Source organism: Apteryx mantelli, chromosome 3 (assembly GCF_036417845.1).
Source record: "Apteryx mantelli isolate bAptMan1 chromosome 3, bAptMan1.hap1, whole genome shotgun sequence".
Classification (NCBI taxonomy): domain Eukaryota; kingdom Metazoa; phylum Chordata; class Aves; order Apterygiformes; family Apterygidae; genus Apteryx; species Apteryx mantelli.
In genome coordinates, this window is record NC_089980.1 from 58757176 (window position 1) to 58776823 (window position 19648).

At 39.5% G+C, this 19648-nt stretch overlaps 2 protein-coding genes and 1 non-coding gene across 3 annotated transcripts; all 3 read right to left on the reverse strand.

Annotated features, from left to right (window-relative positions):
• Nucleotides 1-344: 344 nt before the first annotated feature.
• TOMM20 (translocase of outer mitochondrial membrane 20) lies at nucleotides 345-8529 on the reverse strand. The gene is made up of 5 exons (XM_067293470.1): nucleotides 8283-8529; nucleotides 3192-3238; nucleotides 2392-2473; nucleotides 1963-2105; nucleotides 345-856 (listed from the first exon to the last, which is right to left on the reverse strand). Exons 1-5 carry the CDS (start codon nucleotides 8404-8406, stop codon nucleotides 812-814), a joined length of 441 nt encoding a protein of 146 aa, XP_067149571.1. The 5' UTR covers nucleotides 8407-8529; the 3' UTR covers nucleotides 345-811.
• On the reverse strand, nucleotides 7393-7527 carry LOC136991733 (small nucleolar RNA SNORA14). Its single transcript, XR_010883943.1, has one exon. It is a non-coding gene; the product is annotated as a small nucleolar RNA SNORA14 (small nucleolar RNA).
• A 1242-nt stretch (nucleotides 8530-9771) lies between the features above and the next one.
• Nucleotides 9772-18996, reverse strand: RBM34 (RNA binding motif protein 34; the record flags this gene model as incomplete). The annotated part of the gene is made up of 10 exons (XM_067294575.1): nucleotides 9772-11062; nucleotides 11792-11910; nucleotides 13526-13568; nucleotides 13660-13723; nucleotides 13966-14049; nucleotides 14546-14589; nucleotides 15163-15222; nucleotides 15880-16102; nucleotides 17175-17317; nucleotides 18799-18996. Coding segments are annotated over 10 exons (1251 nt in total), but the record flags the coding sequence as incomplete, so codon positions are not given.
• Nucleotides 18997-19648: the final 652 nt, after the last annotated feature.

A 19648-nucleotide genomic window follows, 5' to 3' on the forward strand; every position in this document is an offset into this window, starting at 1 on the left:
ACCAAAATGTTACCTACCTTACACAAAAGGTTTCAAACTTCATGAAAAAACCCTGCACTTTTAAAATCTGTCCAAGGTTCTATCCCAAGCACCTTTATTTCAAAAATATCTGCATTAATAGAGCTTTCAGGTTTGACAGATATGGTTTTGACTTGCATCACTACAGATGTCATTGTTCCTGACAGAAATAGATTTGTCATTCTCTCTGCAGCCAGTCACCTATCACCATTCTGTTTTGCATCTTTTTAGAGTGAACAGTTACTGTTTAAATGATCATGTCTGTTTTGTCAGAAAATTACACAAGGTTTTAAACTTAATTATTAAAAGCACTGGAAGACCAGCCATAACATTAAAAATAAATTTTAATGTTAATTCATTTTTAGATTGTTTGCTCTGACACCCAAAGGTTTGGAAATTTAAAGTAGTACTATAGGGACACACAAGTGCGGATAAATCTTTATTGCCATAACTTTGTTTTTTCAAAAATGAGCATTGGGTTTTTAATAGGTCGTAGTTTTATGTCTTTATATGTACAACATTACAACTGCATATTTTAATAATAATGAATTTAGTGATACTTTGATAACTCAACACAGTGTATTTATAAAATGAATTCTTATCAAAATACACTTTTCACTGGGATAATAAATAAAATCCTGCGAAACCCACCTACACAAAGTTAATTTTAACTCTGGTAGAACCCAGTGTGGTACACAGTCCATTTAACTACTATGTTTGCCCCTTTATCCCCCCTACTGATGCTCATCTTCTGGGGTAAGAAAACACTTTTTCCCCCTGTTGTGGTGTGACCTCATTCAACATCATCTTCAGCCAAGCACTGTGCACTTACAATTCTCTGTAAGAAGGAGAAAAACTCATTCACAATTACATAAAATTGACAGTAGGCAACTGATTATCAAGCAATGTAATTTTACACTGAACATCAAGCAGTGCAATTACTGAATTAACTCTGATTAAAGTGTTAAAAATTGTAATCTATTTGACATTAATTTTTTGAAGCCAGTTCTGCAAAAACTATATACTGTGCAATATCTAACAAAGTCAAAGTCAGATAAATAATACCCTGACAGCCTTAAGCAATGACCTCTGTGTTGTTTTTGGCACAGTTCTCCAATGAGACATTTTTGCTCCATTGCTTCCCCAGACCATTACCTCTTGTGTATCTGGTGCTTTTCAGTGTTTTTACTCACTAAACGGACCATAAACTGAAATGTAACCAAGTCTGAGCTGTAAAGAGAGAGCTGACTGACACATAGTACTGAGTCTCTGCTCTTTGTAAGGTAACACCATTAGGGCACAGCCTTACAGTTCCAAGAAAGTAAAACTTTTATTTAGGGCAGACTCACCTGTTAGCACATTACCAAATTACCTGCACTGTGCTCAGTGTAAAAAGGAAAGTCATTTTATACAGAGCTACCAGCACTTTTATTATCAGGAAACCCCCCAAGCTTACAAAACAGTGATGTGCTCTGCTGTTAGTTAACACTGTGTTTACAGCTAGCCCAGAAGCACTAGGCTAGCAAAAGCAACAGACTAATTCTGATGGAGTTTTGTAACACTACAGATACCTAATCATAAAAATAAAAATCAAGACCCAATACAAGAAAGTTATCCCTGTTCTGACTGGCAGCTTGCATCTGGGAAACAGTGGACCTGTTTACAGGCATCAGAGCTGGAATCAAATGACTCTACTTTAGAAGGGCTTAGAAATACCCAAGCATGAGAGAAATCTTGTATTTCTATTGTACACTGTTTGCTATTAAAACTGCATGGTATTTTTCATATCATTTTTTAAAAGTTTCAGGTGAAAAAAAACCTCTTTTAATCTAAGTGAACACTGCCTTATTACAAAAACTAGTAGAATACTCAAGACTGATGTAGCAGATAGCACAAAGAGTTCAATTACTTTCAAACCTCAACAACAGGGAAAGTTTCACATACCTGGCTTATTGTAGGGAGCTTAGTTAGAAGCATTTGAAACACTGGCGGAGGAAGAGTCTGCTGTAGAACTTGCAATAGCTGCTGCGGCTGTCCACACACAGCAATAGCATTGGTCAAATGATCAACGCCTTTCTCATATTCACCTGTATGACAAAAGGTAATATTTTGAAATCAAATTTCTTATGTAGCTTGAAGTATTTACATAAGGCATCCATCAATAACGGATTAAAATACTGAGAATCAATCCACACATTTCATCACTCCTCCCCTGTTGAATCTTCTGGATGGAGAAGCTTAAAAAACAAGTAACTGAATTTTCTCAGGCAAATTTAACTCCCAAAAACATCTTAGCACTCAGAAATTGTCTCCTAGCAAAAGTGAAGAATAACTATTTTACCACTTACCCTTTAAAAAGAATTATGCAATTACCTTGAGCTAGTAGTTCCTCTCCAAGCTGAATCTCCTCAAGAAAAAACTTCTGAACTGCTTCAGCATCTTTCAGATCAGGCAGCTATACACACACACAAAAAATCTTAAATAGGCCCGTAAACATTGGTTAAGAAACAAGTTAGCAGAAAACATCCTCAACTTAAACCAAAAACACACGGCTATATATTTGCACTGAAACTGGCCAAAAAAAAAAATTTTTTTTAAGTATCATCACTAAACTAAATATACACGTTTTTGAAAATCAGACTCAAGTCAAACCATTGCATCACACATCTGTACAGAGATGGAGTTTGAAATTTAATTGATTAAGCTGTAGCAAATGTAAATTCAACGGTGTGTTATGTTTATCACATCTGTATTTCTTGTGTTTGGTTCAGAGAGATTTAGACCCTCTTACATGATCCATTGGTGGTATGGAAAAACATCAGCAAATCAAATACTTCTAGCAAAAAATTCTTAAGTTCAGTCACAGATGTATCCCTCTAATGATTTTTAAATCTGAAAAGTCCTTATGGACAACTACAAAGAGGAAAACACCAGTAAGTCACATCAGAAATGCCATACTTTCTAGTACAAGGCCTTCATCTGACACGAAGAAGGAACAATCCTTTCATACGGTTATTTGTGAAAGCTAAAAATAAGGACTGCATATTTGCAGAAGGGCTTGTAATGCTGGAAGCAACAACAGAGGACTTGGCCTTTAAATAAATCTCTCAAATAATCCTGGTACAAATGCGACACCTTTAAAAACAGCATTGCATTACTGAAGACAGCATTACCTTGGAAAGCCCGGCTCTCTCTTTGGCAAGCTTCTGTTTCTTCCTTCCTGTAAGGATAAAAGCATTGTATGTTTTTAATCTGCAATTCTGCAATTAAAAAACAGTCTTTAGATTTCAGTTCAAAAATGTGAACAAGTCAGAGTTATTTTCAGAATAAGAAACGGGTAATATATCCTAAATATTGAGGACTGAGCACAAGATTGCAACCCACTCTCTGCAGGAGAATACCATTCAGAGGTCTAATGAGGGCTGGCAGTGGCATATTGACTCAAACTGGCAATTCTCCTGCTGGCTATGGTAAATACCAACTGTGCAGAGCCTGAAGTGTATCATACTTTCATGCACTACAGAGGCAAGTAGAAGGAAGAGAACCAGAGCAAGTAGCAGAGGATCTCTTTACACTCATTTCTAACAATGATAAGCAACACTATAAGGCTATATAACCTTGAGCCACAATCATTTCGAAATACATGGTGTACGACCAGCAGAAAATTTAGCAGGTCACAGTGCATCAAGCATACTTTTCCAGCTGCTTTATAATAAAGCCTTGGGAACTAGTTAAATAGGTGCAGTCTCCCATCATACTACAGCAAAAGCAATGTTAGATCACACATTTTTGAAATAAAATACCAGAGGAAAACAAAATAGTAAAGAAGGGAACAAATATTTACAGATTTAGTCATCCAACACAGAGACATAAAGTCTATCTGCAATAGAAAGTTGTACCACTTCAGCAATATCAGTGTAATTAAAATGATATAAAGCTCTGCTTTAATGCCATTAGGGAGGTATAAACATATTTTATAGTAGCACAGTTATTCATACATGAAAAAATAATTATTCCACTATAATTGTAGTAATACTAATGATTTTCTTAGAATAATCATTTTTGTAAGTCATCAGCTCACCAACTGAAATAGTTATACCAAATAACTTTTAAATACAGCCTATGGTTCGATAACTGTACTCTTATTATTTGTCCTCAAAATCTGCTCAGCAAACATCCATGATGACAAAGAAAAGCTGCCACACAGTCCTGATTTTTCTTCTGAGGCAATTTTACCAGCTGGAAATACTTCCAAATAACATAACTAGCAATTTTAATGAAAACAAGTTAAGAATTGGAGATTGTCCACATGATGAAGACATTCAAGAATACCTCCTTCTAGCTGTGATATCTACAAATTTCACATGTTAGAGTAAGATCAAGTGTTCTTATATAAAAAGGAGTTCACACTGTAACTACGTGATCACCTTTTTATCTTCTATGAGACCTTAATAATCTTTAATGCCTGGATTTCTACAACTTATTGACTTGTGTGCAATATTTTGCAACATCATACACAGAAAAAAAATCATATATCATATAGAACTGTAGCTCAGTATAATTTTAGCATTTTGGTTATTTTCAGTATTGAAGACCAATTCATTTTCTGTAAGTTGGTGCTTTCGATCAGCCCAGCTCAAGTTTTCTGAAGCTTTAATTTGCACAAAACGTTAAACTGCACTACTATGCAAGCCTATTTCCACCATACATTAGATCTTAAAGATGAAATAAAAATGAAAACAAAAAAAATCTATCTGAATCAAAAATAAGCCACACTGCAGCTGCATGGCATTCAGTGAAAATGTCAATGAAAAGTACAAAGTGTTACAGCTTAACATTTGCACATCAGTCTCAAGAGAAAGTTGTGCTTTCTTGGCATGTACTATGACATCTTCTAAAACTTTACACCACCATTCTAGGCACTCCGAGATTAATAAAGATAATAATAATAATAATAATAAAAGGGACATATGCAGGTAACCACAGCCTTTTAACAAAAGCTTTTGACCACTGATCACATACGGATGAAATCATACACTTTAGTCTAAGCCTGATGAAGGAATGCAAGATTTTAAAACTGAACATTGATCTAGAGAATCTTTCAAGGCTGACTACAACCCAAATTTTCTTCTCTTTTTTAAATGGTATTTTTACAGATCTCTTTGTAAAATCACTAACTAAAACAATTACAAAAAAACACAATAGCTCTAACGGACATTCAGGAATTCCTCCCATACTGGTTTGTAGCACTAAATTTAAAATGTTTTTGGAACAGCCAAGAATTATGCTTAAAACACAACAGCAAAAAGTGATGGCTTTTGAAAACAAAAAATAGTTTTCCCTCCAGGATCTGCAAGAAAATAAAAAACTTCTATCTTTTCTAAAGACATCATCAACTAAAGAAAGGGGAGGAAGTGAACAAAAGTAACCTTTCATAGAAGAAATGCTGGTTAATACCGAAACCTGCACGCACCCACCCAAAACAGACAGCTAAACTGCAGCTCTCAAACTGCACTTGACTTGCAGGTTTTTCAGGCACAGCTCTCGCTGGTGGGGAAGAAGCTTCAAACATGAACTGACATTGGTTGCAAAAGTCCTTGGATGCCCCAGCAGCTTCACACCCAATCCCACAAAGGGGCAGAACAACCAAAAAGCCATCTGCATCTTCTCCAGCTGTGAAGCCCACCCAATGCTCTCCTCTTACTCAGCTGTCCAAAGCATGCAGAATGTGCTTTGAAGTCAAGTAAACAGTTCGACATTTTGGCTATCCCTGAATGAAGAGACCACAGTGCCTATACTTGCATACAGAACAGTTCTGTTATATACGTTCAAGAACAAAAATATTAAATACAGATAAAATCTAGTCATCTTAAAATAGAGCTTTTGAGACTAAGCAGCTTTGTTATCTTTTGGTTCCGAGATTAAATAACGGGTAAGTACCAATGCTAGGAACATCAAAAGACTCAAAGAACACCAAACCTGCTAAATAAATAAGACAAAGACATCCAGAAAAATCAAAGCCCAGAACTTTTTCCAAGATTCCCAGGAAATAACTTCTATTTCTCCCTGAAACATGAGTCTGGCCAACCCATTTTGACTACCTATCTTTTGCAACTCAAACTGTTGTCCTAGTACAGCCCCCCAAAAGGATGCAAAATATAACTGGGACAGCTAAATGGTATTGGTTTTTCAGTTGTTCAGTCTCTGCTTGACCTCATAAGATGGGCAACACATTGACATGTAAGATCCACTGCTATTCACAAATTTTGGTTGAGTTGCATCATCACCTTATCCTAAGAATGTTACTTGCAAAGATCTGCTGTAAAGGTGATGTCTACAAGTCTTTCACAAAACACTCCTCCTATTACCTGATAAACGACGCATCTTCATCTAAGGAATTGCTAGCAGCTCTAGTGCTCAACTAGCTGCTGCATTTGACCCCGTTTTTGACAAATATTTTACAGATGTCATCTGTAAAATATCATCCAACAACAAAAACGCTGTCATAATCAGGTCACTGACACTACTACAGAGGCATCCATACTAAAGAAACAGTGAAAGAATTAACAAAAAAACAAACAAAAAAAAACTTTGTCTTATCTAAAGCTTTACAATTAAAAGCAGCCCAATATATCATGTCCAATGATTGTAAGTCTACAGTGATGTCTTCAAAAGAACAATGATTACCCCCTATAAAACCACAATGGATTTTTCCACTTTGTAAAGAAAATGTAATGGTTAATCCCAGTGAGTTGCGCTGCAGGGTTTGTAGTGCAAGTCTAAAGTCTGATTGAAAGATTACTTGGTAGAAACTCAGATAATGAAAATAACAGGATGTAAAAATTATTTTCAGTTTTTCTACAAGAAAATCTTATGTAATCAATCCAATATTTTCCCTACCAAAGACTCTTCCTATAATCAGCAACATCATAATAAAAACATTGATGATTAAATTGCCAAGATCAAGTTTTCTTGCGCAAAACAAAATGTGCCAGTTTATTAAAAATTGTCACTGAACGACTTGCACTGCAGGGTAAAAATACTTAGAAGACACACACAAAATATGTTTCTGTAATCCTACATATAAAAGCAATGGATTGAAAATGCAGCATTTGAAGGACATAATTTGCTGTGGAACAGCTTATAGAAAATGGAAAGAATATGCTGGTAGAGTCAAAACTGGTCATTCTCAAATTCAATCTATGAAGACAGAATCAAAATGTTTAAGCTATATTTTAACACCATCACTCATTTTCAAGACATCAGTTATTAACTCTTCCATCGGTCAAGTTACTGATCCCTTAATGTTTACTTGCCATGAAAGTTTATCTTAGCTAGATTTAAAGCCTCCATCAATTATTGAAACATTTAAACTAATGTTGAAGATGTGAAATAATGAAGAGCCATGGGAGAAGAGCTCAACATTTTGGATAAATCAACAGTTTTCTCTAGCATTCATTCTTATCCTGGAAACTAACAACAAAGCTGCCAGGAGGGTTAAGAATGCAGCAGATAAAATGCTTGAGTGCTGCTATTTTCCCTCACCCTACCACAGCAACAACTTCACAGTAACAGATTACTTCGTTTTATCTGATTGTCTTCCAAAAGCAAAAAGCAAATGTCGTCATGTAAAATACAGTGGTGATATATCTGGCTGACTGTGTAGGACAACAAGATTTTAGAAAGGGAGATTAATTATTTCCAAGCAACGCTTCAAATGTGTAAACCTAAAGTTATCTAATACTTAGACCAATTGCAGAAAACACGATCAGACGGAAAGAGCCGTACCCTGATTTAGAGAAAGAGATCGTGAGAGGCAACAAAAAGCAGGGCCCGGGAGACTTTCTCGCGCAGACGAACCACGACGATTCCAGGCCCGCAGGGCCCGGCCCGGCCCCGCCGCAGCCTCCCGGCCCGCTCCGCTCCGCCCCGCGGGGTCGCTCCCGCGCACGGCCCGCGCGGCGCCGCGGGCTCAGACCGAGGGTGGGCAGGCGCCAGGGGCTAAAGGCCGCTCCCAGCAGCTTCCCGGGCGCCGACACGGCGGCGGGGGGGGGAGGGGGGTCGACCACCCCGGCGGGGGCCGGGCGGGGGCGGCGGCCCAGCGCCCCGGCCAGCTCCGGGGGCGGGAGGGCGCTGCGGAGGCCCCACGGGCCGCCCTGTCGAGCCCCGCGCCGGGCCGGGCCGGTCGTTGAGGGCCGGGCGCGCGCGGGGGCCGTTAGGGACGGGCCGCGGCGGAGGGAGGGGGGGGCGACCGGGACACTCACGCTCCCGAAGCCGGTTCTTGAAATTGGGGTCGCTCCGCCTCTTGCGGTCGAAGTAGATGCAGTAGCCGATGAAAAGGGCCCCGCAGAGGCCCGCGGCGATAGCGCTGGTCTTGCCCACCATCATCCTGCCCGGCGCCGAGAGCGGCAGGTCCGGTCGCGCCGCGTCCCCGCCGCGCTCTCCGCACGGCCGGGCGCCGAGTTCACAGGCACCTTGGGACGAGCGGCGCGCGAGGAAGGACCCCGCCTCGCTTCCGGCTGGCGTCATCAGGCAGCGACCGGCGAGGACGCCCGCCCCAGTGCCTGCAAAGAAGGGAACGGCGCCCCCTCCGCGGCGCATGCGCGGGCGCTACGGCGGGAGTCCCCCCCCCTCGAGAGCGGCGTCCTGCCGCCGCCATTTTGACGCCGCCCACTGCAGCTACAGCCTCGGGGCGCCCGAGGGCCGGGCTCCGCGGAGCCGTCCCGCCGCCCCCGGCCCCGGCCGCCCGCCGCCGCCCCCTTACCCTCAGGGTACGGGAGCGCTAGGCGAGCCCGAAACAGTTAAAAATAACCTCAAGTTTCCAAAAAATCTGTAACTTCCAAGACAACTATTAAACCAAAAGGAAAACAATCCCACACTATGTTTTCCATTGAAGTAAGTCGAATAAACTTAGGGTTAAAACAAACCGAACAATAAAGGTGACAATGCCTGAATACAGGGCACACATGGAAATGATATCCAATGCTATTTGCATCGTGCTGTAGCACAGCTTCATTGCTGATCTTTCGCCTTTAGCCCTGCTGACCCTAAAACTTGGGGAAAAGCATTTACAGTAACCTGATTTAAGAGAGATTTTTCTGCTGCAAGGTCAAGAAAAATGAACGGGAATATAAGTGTAAATGCCTTTTTCCCAGTAGTATTTGTAGTAGTCACTATGTCAGCACATCACTGAACTCAGCACTACCTTAAGACCGGTCTTATATAGATTTTAACTGTTAAACTTCAGTTTATAGGTAATGAGTTGCCTAACTTCACACACTTATTCTGACATGAGTCATTTTTTTCAGATTGACTTAAAATGGTTTTGTTTAGTTCACTATACCAGATTGAGAGGGGGCTTTTCACAGCCCAGATATTTAAATTTACAGCAGTTCAAATTTACTATTTAAATATATACTTCAGATCAATTTTCTCTTCTTCCCCCGGCCCCATAATTCCAGTAAAGATATAGCTCGAGATGGACCCTGGCCCAGGAGGATTCATAAGCAAGGCATTTTAGAAGTCAGATATGGCCATACAATGTATTGGAAGTATTAACAAGAGAACATGCTTAAAAGTTAAAGATGATGCAAACTTAAATTTCTAGAAATGTCAGAACAAAGCTTTAGAGCTTTAAGAGAAAAAAAAATCATAAATTGGCCTCTTGTAACTATTTTCTGTAACATTAACAGTTTAGCTCAGTATAAAATCCCCAATGGTGGGACTTCCAACACTACATTGTAGAAAGTCAGATACAATATAAACATTTTTATTAAAGGTTGTTCCATGTCTTTTATTTTGTTGCTACTCGGGTACAGGTTAATTGAGGGAAAGCTGTGACCCTTCTGTTAATCCCATCTAATTTAGTTGCATGTTACCGGTCCAGCCCTGAGTGTTTGTGCAGTTAGCTAATTCCCCCATCTCACAAAGATGGGCCAGATCTGGTCCACAGAACCTCCCAAATAAGTAGTAAAAAGTGCCCCCAGACCTGTCAACAATATCTCTTATGATATGAAACAGCTGACAGCTCACATTTCAGATAGCAGGCATTAGCAAAGGTTTAACAAGGTCAGGGTTGATTTATACTGCAGAGGGACAGAACCTGAGTTAGATTACACTAGCACTTGAAGCATGGATATTAATTCCTTAAAGTTCTTTCTTAATTCCCAGTGACTGGTCTGTTACAGAAATGCAATCAGATATTAAAAGCACATTATGTGTAACTGAGTAAAACCAGTTCTGTTATTCTAAATTTCCAACTACGAAAAGAAATACAACTCACAGCAGGACAACTGGTAAGAAAAATACTAAATGAGGAATTCACTTTTTAAACATAGTTACAAAGGGATAACCAGATAATATACATTAGACTTCTATTTTCAATACACTTAGTAACTTTGTATTTTCTACTTGTAAATAGAAAATTTCTTTTTATGCCTTTTTGCAGTGCAAAATTAATCTCATTTATATTAGGATTATTTCAGTATTAATTTTAAGTAATTCTACACAAACAACCCCAAAGGAAAGAATCATATTAACCTCTGCTGTGAGACACCAGATGGAAATGTATTTCTGGAACACAGTATTAAAATCATGCAATTTCTATACTATGATTGGGATATGGATTCATACCTTGTAAGGGTTGTACTGCTTTCTGAGAGAAACAACCAGCCAAAGAAAAACCCCAAAGACAACAGCCAGGGTGAATACTAAGGATGATTACAACTGCACTAGCAAGCAAAATTTATGACAGAACACTCCTGTCAAAAGACTATTTGGTTTTCCCAATTTTCTTTTTAGTAATACTTTTTAGTCTCTTTGCTTTAGTGCTCTTTTTTAGTGGAGTTGCTTTTTCCCCAACAAATGAATCATTCGAGTATCTTTTGGTTTTTAATGTGGTATCAACTCTATCCTTAGGACCACAAGACTGAATTGGATTTTGCTGCTGTGCTTTCCCCTTCTCAACACAGCGCTTCACTCGCAGCTTTCTTCCCATTAGATCAGAGTTGTTGAGTTTCAGAGCAAGATGTACAGCATCCGTATTCTACAAAAGCAGACATTCAGTTTAAAGGTAGCATACTTCCAATTGCTGACTTTCAAATACAATTGTCTCTTCTTCTTTTTTTTTTTTTTTTCTTGTAAGTAGAATTTTACAATAGATCACCCCAGACTGCTTGCTTTATTGAATGATACAACATCTCTGCTGGGCTCAGAAACATGAGCAAACCTATATAGTTCACACCTCAGGCATTTTGACGCACAGATACTTGAAAATGAGTTCTCAAACAGCCTACACAAGATGTCAGAGAAAGAGGTTGAGAGATGAAGAGAAAAAACATGGGCTGGGGGAATGGTATTGGGCTAAGGAGGATCACCCTGGGAGACTACTGAGAGAAAGCAAGCTTGCACTGAATCTGAAGCAGGGTGAGCTAATAAGATAACTGGTTATTGAAAAGAATTGCACTTATACAGAAATGGGTGAAAATTTCATTTATGCCAAGTGAATTCATCATCTTTTCCTCCTTTAAATCTCCAATAAAAATTCATTTATTTCACCTCCAACATTTTGCAACTTTTCCTTGTACACAACCTAAAATAGTTTGCTTCATATCTGCTTTCCACAGGACTGGTCTTCCAAGCTACTTATAACATACAAAAAATGCTACTGTTTAGTGCCATATATAAAGGCAAAAAATAAACAGGACATAAAGGCAAATCCCAATGCAGTTCGTGGAAAACTACCGGTGTCCTGAAGCATGCCATTCATACATACCTCAAAGAGAATATAGCCAAAGCCTTTGCCCATGCCAGTCTGTCTGTCTCTCACAATTCGCACTGCTACTACATCTCCACAGTCAGAAAAGTGTTCTCGTACAGCATCATCGCTGATGTCTGCAGGCAAATGCAATAAAACAGATGAATCTTCAATCAGAGAGACAGATTTAGAAGTCTGACCAAAATCTTTTGCCTTACTAAACATTTTATATTTGCCCATTATAGATATACAAACATACGTAGTCATCCAGAAAAATACCAGCAAGTTACCAATGCAGACTTTAGTTCTATTTATTTTGACAGTTACTGATTCTCTAGTTTTGAAGAGTACAATAAAAACAAATCACAGAGGAGAAAGAAGGCACAGACTGAAACAATTTTTTCAAATAATTTATCATTTGAACAGGGCAGAAGTTAAGACTTGTGCTACATTTTTATAGCTCCTTCTTATGCCCAAACCTATTTCTGAGAATTAACATCGATGATAACAAGCTTGAGCTGGCAGTTCTTAAGTCTACGGCTCATCAACTGAAATGTGAATTTTAGCTGAATGGGGGAGAAGGGATTTACAGCTTTTACTCACAGGTGCTATACCTCTATCCTGGTAATGGTCACATGTGTGAGGCTCCTTCACACCTATGCTATCAGAAAGACAAGTGTGATGTACCAATACCAAAATATAGGTTATTCTTTTTTCTGTATAGGTATACTTTATACTATGGTAAATTCCTTTACACAGACATAATCATATCTGCACTACTGGGAAGGGCTGAACTTAATAGTACAGGTTTAATTAAAACAATAGGACTTAGATAGGTGACAAGGGTTCAAGCTGCTGCAATCATTTCCAGAGCACTGTCAATGTCTGAACTGTTTCTTCTGCAGGAAGCACAGAACACACAGAACTGGCACAAAATCTACACAACAACAGGTTTAAGAAATGTCACCAAAACCAGATTTGTCACCTATCCAGCTTTTCAGACAGGTCAAGTTTCAGGCTGAAGTCTAAAACCTGTTTATTTGGCATTACTGTCAGCAGTACATGATACAGCTCCGTGTCAGGTCACAGGCACAGGGCCTGCATTCATCCTGTATATTTACACATCCACACCACCACAAAGTTGTATGTTCATCCCAAGCAACCTGACTCCATTAACACCCTTCATATGGACCTCACCTGACATTGATCCCTTCATCTATTCTCCACTCTACTCAGAAGAAGTTGAATGTTCATTAAGCACTGACTTGAACTATACAGTAGGAAGCGCTTCCACGCAATAACAACCAATTGCCAGTAAGTGCCTGTACAGAGTTGCTTGCTCTGTGGCTCACAGACAGCATCAAAATCAGAAGCTGCCATTGTGTATCACTTGGAAGTGGTTCACACGTAAGTAGTAGTATATGTTTGACAGTTTAGGGAATCTATGGCCTAAGCAGTTTAGTCATATTTATTTTAAAAATTACCAAGTAAAAACAAGAACTAAAGAAGTGCTTGTATTTTCTAGCAATAATAACACAAGAAAACAATTCACCTGCAGAATTTGCCAGAAACTTACAACTTCTTCAGGTGTTTCAGTTAAAAATTAGATGAGCTATTTTAAAATTAAATTCCAGCAAAAATATGTTTAGCTACCTAAACATGCCCCATAAATAACAGATTAAAATATCCTAATGTCAACATATTCAACAAAAGTGAAATAATGGCGCATATGACAATCCATTTTAGACTCACCATATGAGAGATTTCCCAAGAATATAGACCGTTTATTGTCATGCTAAACAAAACAAAGAAGAAATAAAAGACAGTAAGTTATTTGTTACAGCAAAAAACAGAAAAGTCTTTTTCAAGTCACATATATTACTTACTGAACTGTTTTTTGATGCAAGGTCAACTCTGATGTGAAATCCACTAGCAATTTGTGTTCCATTTCTTTTGTAGCCAAAAGAAAAAGAAAGATTTAAAAAAGAAAACAGAATAATCCAATGAATAAGTAGTACTTAATTTACAAAGTCACTGTGTAGCGTTATTCCATAAGCAAATTCACTTTTAAGTTCAAAGAAATGTTTTTATTCTGATTCAAGCAAAAGAGAGGAGGCAGTTTAAATTTATCTTTTAACCCCTTTGTAAATCCACCTGTTCAGCAGAGGATAAGGAACAAAACTGAAACTTACTTTTTTAGAGCCTTAATGGCATCACATTCTTCCTTAAAAACAACATAAGCATTGATGTACTTCATGTTAGGGTGTATCTTACGCCTGAAAGAGAGGGAAAAGATGCATATTGTTTAAATAATTCTCAGACAAAGCATGCACAGTACACGTACATTTCTTGTTAAACACATTTACGTCTCCTCTGTTTCACACACAGTAACCACTTCCCTTAAAGGTAGAATTAGCCTCTCATGTCCAACAGAGTTCCACTGCACATCTTCAACAGTCTGTATATGCACCCTGATTAAGTTTCCTCAGCTCATAAATACAACCAAAGGAATTCAAGATTTTTAGCACTTCATCTTTCTCTTTCCTAAAAGGTAAGAAATATAAACTACGTAACTAATTAATTACTACTATAACAGACACACGATTCTTTTTTTCCTGTCATGAAAAAATTTACCTATACACCAAAGATAATTACAAAAGTCAAAGATATGTAAAAGAAAAAAAAATGAACATAGCCAAATGTGTAACAACAAACACTTAAAAATTATTTTTGCTTTGAAAAATAAGCATGAAAGTCACAAGTGGAACTTACTTTATGGCTGCTAACTTTTTGGATAAAGTATCTTCTGCTGGAACCTATAAGATAAACAGAGCTTTAGATAAGTGGCTCTTATGTCCATCTAGCTCAAATATTTGTTCTTGAAGACAAAGAGGCAGTCAAACAAGTACTGTTCCCACTCAAAGTAACATAGCCAATCCACTGAGCAACTGTAAATGGCTATTCCTACAGATAACCTAGGAAGACCTCAAAATTTTATAGGTTACTTTGACTTACTCTGTTACATTTCTTGAGTTCCAAGATGGTTATCTTCAGCTATTTAACACATTATACTTATCTGCAAACAGTTTGTCCTTGCTACTGTAACTTAAAAACAGCTGAATAATACCTTAACTAAAAAAGCAGTAACAAAGGCATTCTCCTCACAGAGGAGATACAACTCTGATGATATTAACTGCTATTATAGGAAGAGTAAAATGTAATGAAAGGAAAGATGTATCTGGCATCTCTGGTAAATTCTCCAAGGCTACAATTCTAAAGGGGGGGGGAAATAAACAACCAAACCTGTTTCTGAACAAATGAAGATAGAAGCTTTATGAATAGTAGACTTTAAGGTCAGCAAATTGATTTTATTAAAGGAAAGAACATACCACAGAACGGAATCGAATGGATTCTATTTGTCCATACTCTTTAAAAAGAGACTTCAGCATCTAAACAGAAGACATTTTAGATATTCAATATATTTTTGCATCCTGGAAGTAAGAATTATTATTGTTGAACTACTTGTAAGATTATTTAAATTATTTTCATTTCACTCATACAAGGTAGGAAGTACTAGCTGACTTTTATGCATCCATGACAATAATTTATAATGTTGAAAGGACTACTAAAACACACAAGCTATTTCTAACGATTTCTGCGTTTCTTAAGGCAGCTTCTTATCCTATTGATTGCTACAACTGAATTCATACACCTTACTATAAAAAAGTATTATAAATTTAAAATATTTTATACAACAATCTAAAGTATTATTTGGATTCAAAATCAGATGCAGATTCTAGCTTTGTACTCCTAGTTCTCATTTAATAAAAGCCTTGTCACTGAAAAAAAAATTAACTAATTATACTGAAGAAAGAGCAACTGCATCCACTGCTGTAAATAGCCTACCTCAAAAAAAAAAAGAGAGAAAGAGAGAGAGAGAGAGAGAGATTACTTCAAACAGTTTCTGATAATGAGCATTATTTCCTACTTTTGCAGAAAGCAATTTTATTCACAGATATGTGATTTTTCAGCAGGAGACATCCCCTTAAACAAAGGACTGACATAATTCTTTTCATTCCTTTAGCTGACAGCATCCATTCACATACCTGAGCAGTACAGTTGACAGGTAGATTTCCAACAAACACTGTTCTTCTGTTTTTTATCATTTCCTCAGCTTCATTTTTTTTCTTTTGTTGTTCTACCGTAATACCTGTATCTGAATTAACGACACGTTTGGTGATGGCATGAGAAGTTTGGTTTTTTTGCTTCTCTTTGCTTTGAAACTCTTTTTGCTCCTTCTCTTCATCTGCCTGTTCCAAAGCACTCTCCCTTTTCAGAAAAATATATACAAATTACAATTGATGGGAAAAAGCAGGGCTTTTGAGGTCAAAGAAGTGAAGCTCCAAGATAAATATTTTAATTTATATTTTAAATGAAGATACTCAAGATAAAGTTTTCAAACATTATTTTTCCCTATTTATTATGCATTAAACAAACAAATCTGATCATTCCGCAATACAATATGCAAATAGTCCTAGTGACCTTGCAAACATTTTTAGTAGGTAGGTATAGGTAGTAGGTATAATGAAGAAAGAATTCAGAAGTAAATCATATTCTATATTGTCTAGAATTTCAGGGGAAAAAAAGAAAAGCATTTTCATTTTTGTACACTAAAACCAAGGAAAAATTTAATTCTTCCCAACATCCAGGGCTCTTGCAACTGAAAATCCTTTGAGATCCATGAACAATAAACAGATCTGAAGAAGCCTCTGAAATGCTACAAGCATCAGAACAGCAAAGAAATGATAATGTTTCATGGGCACAGAAGATGCAACAACACATAGTGCCAGAAAGAGGACAGTGTTAGCCTCATCAAGAACTATAATCCAGTGAATACCTTCAGTTCACCCTGCATTTTTAAGAGAACAGGCATTGTTCATTGCAAGCCTCCATGACACAAAATAGTTCTGTGTCACAGCAACGCTAGTAGCCTACAGGCAGGCATGCTAAGGACCACTAACTCAAGCACCTTGCTCTTACTGGAAGTGCCTCTGCTCCTCTGACTGAGGGTGTCTTTGATAAAGCCAGCTACAGTTGAAATCACCACCTGTACCAGGACAGGACGCAACATCTAAATCTACATGCCCTCTAGGCAGCTCCTTAACAGGGTTTTCATTATTTCATGGAGCTAGGACCTATCTCTCTCAAGAAGTTGAGATATTTATTCCCTCTTGAGGCAAATTATATGAAGTTACCTATACAACAACAACCATCTTAAAACACAAAGTTAAAGTGAACAGTAGAATAGAACTTTATTGTTTCAGTAATCTCACAGTCTTATGATTAATATAATTGGGATTGTATTTTTTTTTATCTTACCACAAGAGCATCATCTACTCACCTGTTTGCCATTTTTTTCTCTGCTTTCGAAAGTTCCTTCTTTTTGGCCTTCTCCACTCTTACAGGAGGTTCTTGTCTGAGAGATGAGCTGTGATCTTCTGACACTTTCTCTACTTCTTCTGTACGCTTTCTCTTCTTATTTTCCTTTAAAAAATTTAAAAGACATTACCTTGGAAAATAAAATTCCCCAAACATTCTACAATTATTTTATATATTGTAGTTTATTTGGAATGCCGCTGATAGAAGCCACTAAGTCTGCCAGAAGAGATGTTTCCTACACCCAAATCTCTCTGGTCATTGGTGCACCCATCACCCACCCACCCACCCTTGTCACATCATTTCTACTCTTAATGGAATCACCATAATAACAACAGTTTATGAAAAGCAATCAGTGCTAAGTAACTTACATTCCAGAAAGCTATAAAAAGAGCCAATGCATAAAAATGACTACGGTCTTACTGCAAGAGGGCAATATAAATTAACTCTATCCCTGGGAAAATCATCTGTCCTCCTGCTCCTCCCAGTAAGGGCTGTTTATTTATACTTTCATAACATGAAGAAAAATGGCACAGATCAGAACTGCTCATTCAGGATATGTTTTAAACTAGTTTAAAAGGTCTGTTGAACATCTGCACTACATGAAACAGGTATCCTCAGAACAATCATCTACCATACCAACATGCAAGTTTTCTGAAAGGAACTTATGGCCTTGCTTAGCCATGTCCTCGGTTTCCAAAGTCTGAAAAAGGCACAACAGTTATTTTCAGAATGATACTATTCTCTTCTAAGCATAGTATGATGAGCATGTATTTCTTTTAGGACCATATCCTGCCTCATTTCACATACTGTGGCGATAAGTCAGGACTGATTCATAGAAGGATCGTGGAGAAAACAGTGTTGAGGCCTTTGAGCCCAAGACTTCTTCCAGAGAAGAGAAAAGACTTGCTGTGTTATCCAAAACCCATTGCAAAGCGCTTGACCACAGAGCAATACTTTTTGTCTAACAAATCTGTGATGTAACAAGCATCAAAGGTTTCTGGGCACATAAAGGTTGTGTGTCATGGGTACAGCTGCTGCTTCTGAATGGCTCCATTTGCGTGAACAGATTTCCTTTAAAATTTGCTTAAATTGTAAATAACACACAAAACTAGCAATCGTGTTAAGAGAAGCAGTATACATTGGCATGTTAGTCACCAAAATCAGTTTTAAGGATGCAGTACTCTAATATCATCAAATAAAGTTATCGTTTCCCTTTTGAACAAAAAAAGAATTGCCAACTATTATTATTTGTTTTTTTTAATACACGAGTAGGAAAACAAAAAAAACCCTACTGCATTGCAAAGACAATAACAAACCACAAAAAGCTATGAAACTTAAACTCTGCTCACAGAAGCTATCTACACACAAGAACGGCATCTCTTTCATACCAAATGTCAGAACTTACACAGTCCACAGAAGCGGTGAGCTCGCCTAAGGAATTACTTCGCCACGCTCCCTTTGGGGCTCACGTGTATACACGCACACACTACGAAAGGACGAGCTGGGGATCGCGTTGCTGCCCTTTTCCACTCCTCCGCACCTCCCCTGACCGGCCAGAAGCCCGCCGGCGCGGCAGCGGCACTTACCCTGGGCACAGCCACCAACACCGGCGGCGCCGCGGCCCCGCTGAAGAGCCGCGCGAGCGGCAGCGCCTCCGCCTCGCCGGGGAACAGGCTGTTCACCACCTGCCCGACCACGTACTCCCCGCCCGGGCCCCTGCACGGGAGAACAGCGTCAGCGCAACGGCCGGCGCGGCAACGGCCGGCGCGCCGCAGGGAGGAGGGCGGAGGGGCACGGGGCGCAGCGCGCGCGGGGGGGGAGGGGGGGGGAAGCGGCAGGGCGCGCGCTGACGCACCCCGCCGGCGGCGGCGGCGGCGGCGGGTCTCGCGGAGCGTCGGCCCCTCGGCGCGCCCTCATGCTGGCCCGCGCTGGCGGAGAGAGAGACGGGAGAGGCTGCCGGGATCCGTCACTTCCGGCGCGCTCGCGAGCAGGGCCCGCGCGGGGCGGGGCCTCCCCGGCGTGCGGCCTTTGGGCCGTTAACGGCCTCGCGGCCGCGGGCGCCGCAGTGCCGCCGGTAGTACAGGCTGGCGGCGAGGGGCGGGTCCTCCGTGGCCCGACTGGCCGCCGCTCCCCGCCGCCGGGGCCCGCGGCGCCCTGCCCGCAGCCAGACTAATGGGCGCGGCGTGGCCGGTGTGCGGCAGGGAGTTTGCCCCGTAACGTTACCAGCTTGGTAACGCACGGCTGAAGCTTGCCCTCGTAACGTTTCTGTAACGTACGGCTTCACGACTGCTCATGAGACTGAAGTATTAATGAGAAATAAGAACACAGTTCATTCGCAGCACTGGATATAAAGTAGGGATGGCAGACTTCAGAGCGGTGGACTTAAAGATTGTGTGTGTCATTTCTGAAAGCGCAAACACAAAATGATCAGTTACA